Below are 3,601 nucleotides of genomic sequence, written 5' to 3' on the forward strand. Positions count from 1 at the left end.
CCCAGGCGGCACCCCCTGTGAAGCCGGCACAGCAGCCCCAGGCGGCACCCCCTGTGAAGCCGGCACAGCAGCCCCAGGCGGCACCCCCTGTGAAGACAGCCGAAAACCTCACGGCCAAGAAGACGAGACCCCAAGGCACTCAGCCCTCTGCTGTAGGAGAGACTCGAGCAATGCAGAGACCGCTGGTGAGCAGTGTTTACCATCTGCTTCTCAGAGAGAAACGTTCATTAAAAAGATTAAGAAGGGGCCTCAGTGTTCTTCTCGAGGACTGGAGTCCGATTCCCAGTACCTGTGCTAAGCAGCTTACACCGCTTATAACCACCGCCCCAGGGGCTCTGACACCCCTGACTTCTGTGGGTACTTGCGTTCCTGGGCATATACTCCTCTCCCCCATACTCATCATTTAAATATAGCAAAAATAAACCTAAGAAAAAGATTAAGGAGGAATTTATTTTTAATTTTAAAAATAAGTTTAGAGCTTTTATTACAGAAAACAATGCTTCTTTTAGAAAACCAGAAAAATCTAGAAAGGAAGATAGATTTATCTACAGTTTTACAATCCAGAACGACATCTGTGTCCTGGTGTGTGCTCCAGTCCGTCTGCGGTGTCCTTTAACCAGTGCTGCACCCCTCTCGTGGGGACCCATGCTATCGATATGCAGTTTTGATGCTTTCATGGGCATATTAATTATTTTTGATATTGTAATATGATCACATCCTTTCTCCCTTCCCTTTCCTCCCTCCAAACCCTCCCATACACCCCATTGTTCTTTTTCAAATACATGGCTTCTTCTTTTCCTAATTGTTAGGGTGTATGGGTGTGTGTGGTTGTATCTTCCTCAGTGTGTAAGTACAACCTGCTCAGTGATGGATTACATTGTAGCCAAGTCTTCATATACCCTTGATTTGTTTCCTTATGAAAAAAAAATGCTATGGGTCATAATTGTCATGATTTGTTTTTGAGATAACTAGAATACAGTATCTTGGTTCATGTTCTTATATATTGTTTTATTAACTCATTTGGTTGACTATTTTAGAGAAATAATTTTGCTTATATCGGTAGCCAAAGCTATACGTTCATGAATTATATGTGTACCCTCGGATGTGGTCATAGGTATTCTAAGAGGGATGGAGATTAGACACAGGGTGGAGGCAGACGGGTGAAGCAGCTGCAGCACCGGTCACAGCCACCAGAAGCTGGACCGGACAGAGAATGCTTTTACCCCCACCCTGACTTACTGGTGTGCTGGGGTCTGCCTGTGTCCTGACCGCCTCTCTTCCACCCCACAGGAGGCTCTCTGCTAAGACCTCCCTCCCTGCCCAGTCCTTCTGGGAATGGCTGTCCCGACAGACTCAGCCTCACATTTGCCTGGGGTTTGGAGTTACAGGCTTAATTTTATCCTTTGCTAGGGCGAGTGTGTAAAAGCCTAAGACATTTTCCCATTGTCTAACTTAGTGGGACTCCACCTCTCTGTTTGTCTATAATTGCTTCACACTCATGACCACAGAGTTGGTTGCTTACACACGCACGTTTATCATGTCGTAGCTTCCACAGGCTGGGTGTCCAGCTTCAGTTTAGCTGGCTCCTCTGCTCGGGGTGGTAGAAGGCGGAAATCCAGGGCTGACATCTCAGGTGAAGCTTGAATTTCTTCTTAAAGAGTTTTCGAGTTGTTGACAGAATTAAGTTCATCGAGGCTTTAATCCTGAGGTCCCTGTCCTCTCCTCTTGGAGGTTGAGGTTGCTCTCAGTTCCTACAGGCGCTATTCTGTGGCCCTTGAAGGATGGTGCCTGTACCTGCAGAGCCAGCCCGACTCCCCAGGTTCCCACAGTGGCGTCTCACCCACCTGCAGAGTCCAGGGAACAGACCTGGTCCTGTTCCCAGGTGCTGCCCGCACTCAAGAGGGAGGGAATTGTGCCTGTCAGTCATCTTGGAATTCTTCATACTACAGCTCTTGTGCTCTTCCTGGTAGATCCCATCAGGAGCTGGTTTTAGGATTTGTTAGGCTAGCGGGTCTCGAGTGGGGGGTTTCTCAGCATGTTGTCATTGCTGTCACCTCTCTCAGGCACGATCCCATCAGCACCCACAGATCTCCTCGCTGCTGCAGCGTCCTGCGTGTAGCTTCATGTACTAGGCCCCCTTGGCCCGAGATTGTTCTTCAGTGTTTCCTACGAACTAAACAAGAACTGTAGTTAATATCAATCGATGGCTTGCTAATGTTATTGTCCTAATCTTTAAATTTTAGAGAAAAAAGTTTTCCTAAATAATCTATACTATTTTATTTATTTATTTTGGTAGAAAACTCAGAAGAAAGTGAGGCCGTCCCCTGGCAGAAGGAAGAAATCAAGAAGCGAAGCCACAGACTCAGGTAGAGGATGGTGTTCTGTACCTTGTCACTTGTATAGCGGATCTCTAAGGTTTCCCATTCTTAAGTTGTCTTAGTTGTTGAAAGAGCAAACTTTATTGGGGAGGGCGTGGTGTTGAGATCATGTCTCTCTGGACAACCCTAGCTGTCCTGGAACTCACTCTGTAGTTCAGGCTGGCCTTGAACTCACAATATCCATCTGCCTCTGCCCCCCAGAGTACCGGAGCTAAAGGCATACGACCACCATCTTGGCTAAAACTGCAACTTGATTAAGAAATTATGACTTTGGAGTAACATTTTTTTTTTCTGTTTTATCATTTTATCATGAATTTAAAAAAAATGAATACTCGGGCCGGGCGGTGGTGGCGCACGCCTTCAATCCCAGCCCTTGAGAGGCAGAGGCAGACGGATCTCTGTGAGTTTGAGGCCAGCCTGGTCTACAAGAGCTAGTTCCAGGACAGGAACCAAAAGCTACGGAGAAACCCTGTCTCAAAAATCAAAGAAAAAAAAAATGAATACTTATGCATGCATATAATATTGTTTGATAAAATCCAACCCTACTCTTTCCCTCTCCTCCATATTTGTCTAAAGTTTAGTTCCCAGTACCCACACATCAGGCAGTTTACAATAGTTCCAGGGCATCCGTGCCCTCTTCCGGCCTCTGGATGTCTGCACACACACAGACACATAATAAAGCTAGAGTCTTGTGTAGATGGGATTGCTGCAGCAGTAAGTCACGTCCTTGCTCACTGCAGCCGATTGTAAAGAAAGCCTGACTCCTCCCCTTTGGTTTACTCTTCCCTTTCTTTCTTTATGTTTTTAGCCCTTGCCATGGTAGAGATTTAGCTCCTGGCCTTGCCCATTCTATAGCTCCAGCCTCTTTATGAACTGCCTCATGGACATTTTTATGCACAATTTATCCACATGGTTTTGTTATCAGCATGTTTTTATTCTTCTTGGAGAAGTAGAGAGTGAAGTTGCTGAGTCATAAGATAGATATATCCCATTTCCCAAGTCATTGTAAACTCCTATCATATGCTTGCTGTACAGTTAAAAACAGCACTGAAAATAGGAATGGCGGTGACATGTGAATAAGTGTAATAGAGTTTAGTGGGGCCGGCAGGAGACCCCACTCTGCAGCACATTGATAGTAGACCCTGTCTCAGAAGGCCAGCCGTAGTTGCAGGAAGGAGTGACAGCAGGCAGGTTTGTTCTCTGACCTGGGGCGGGAAGAAATG

General features: G+C 46.2%; 1 protein-coding gene across 1 annotated transcript in view; it reads left to right on the forward strand.

Annotated features, from left to right (window-relative positions):
* Cenpu (centromere protein U) overlaps positions 1-3,601 on the forward strand; it is a 25,924-nt gene that overhangs the window by 9,251 nt on the left and 13,072 nt on the right. Inside the window, exons 7-8 of the mRNA XM_005362651.3 lie at positions 6-185; positions 2,297-2,366. Coding sequence (XP_005362708.1) covers positions 6-185; positions 2,297-2,366 — 250 coding nt within the window. The remainder of the gene's footprint in view (positions 1-5; positions 186-2,296; positions 2,367-3,601) is intronic.

The sequence above is a fragment of the Microtus ochrogaster genome, linkage group LG7_11 (assembly GCF_000317375.1).
Source record: "Microtus ochrogaster isolate Prairie Vole_2 linkage group LG7_11, MicOch1.0, whole genome shotgun sequence".
Lineage (NCBI taxonomy): Eukaryota > Metazoa > Chordata > Mammalia > Rodentia > Cricetidae > Microtus > Microtus ochrogaster.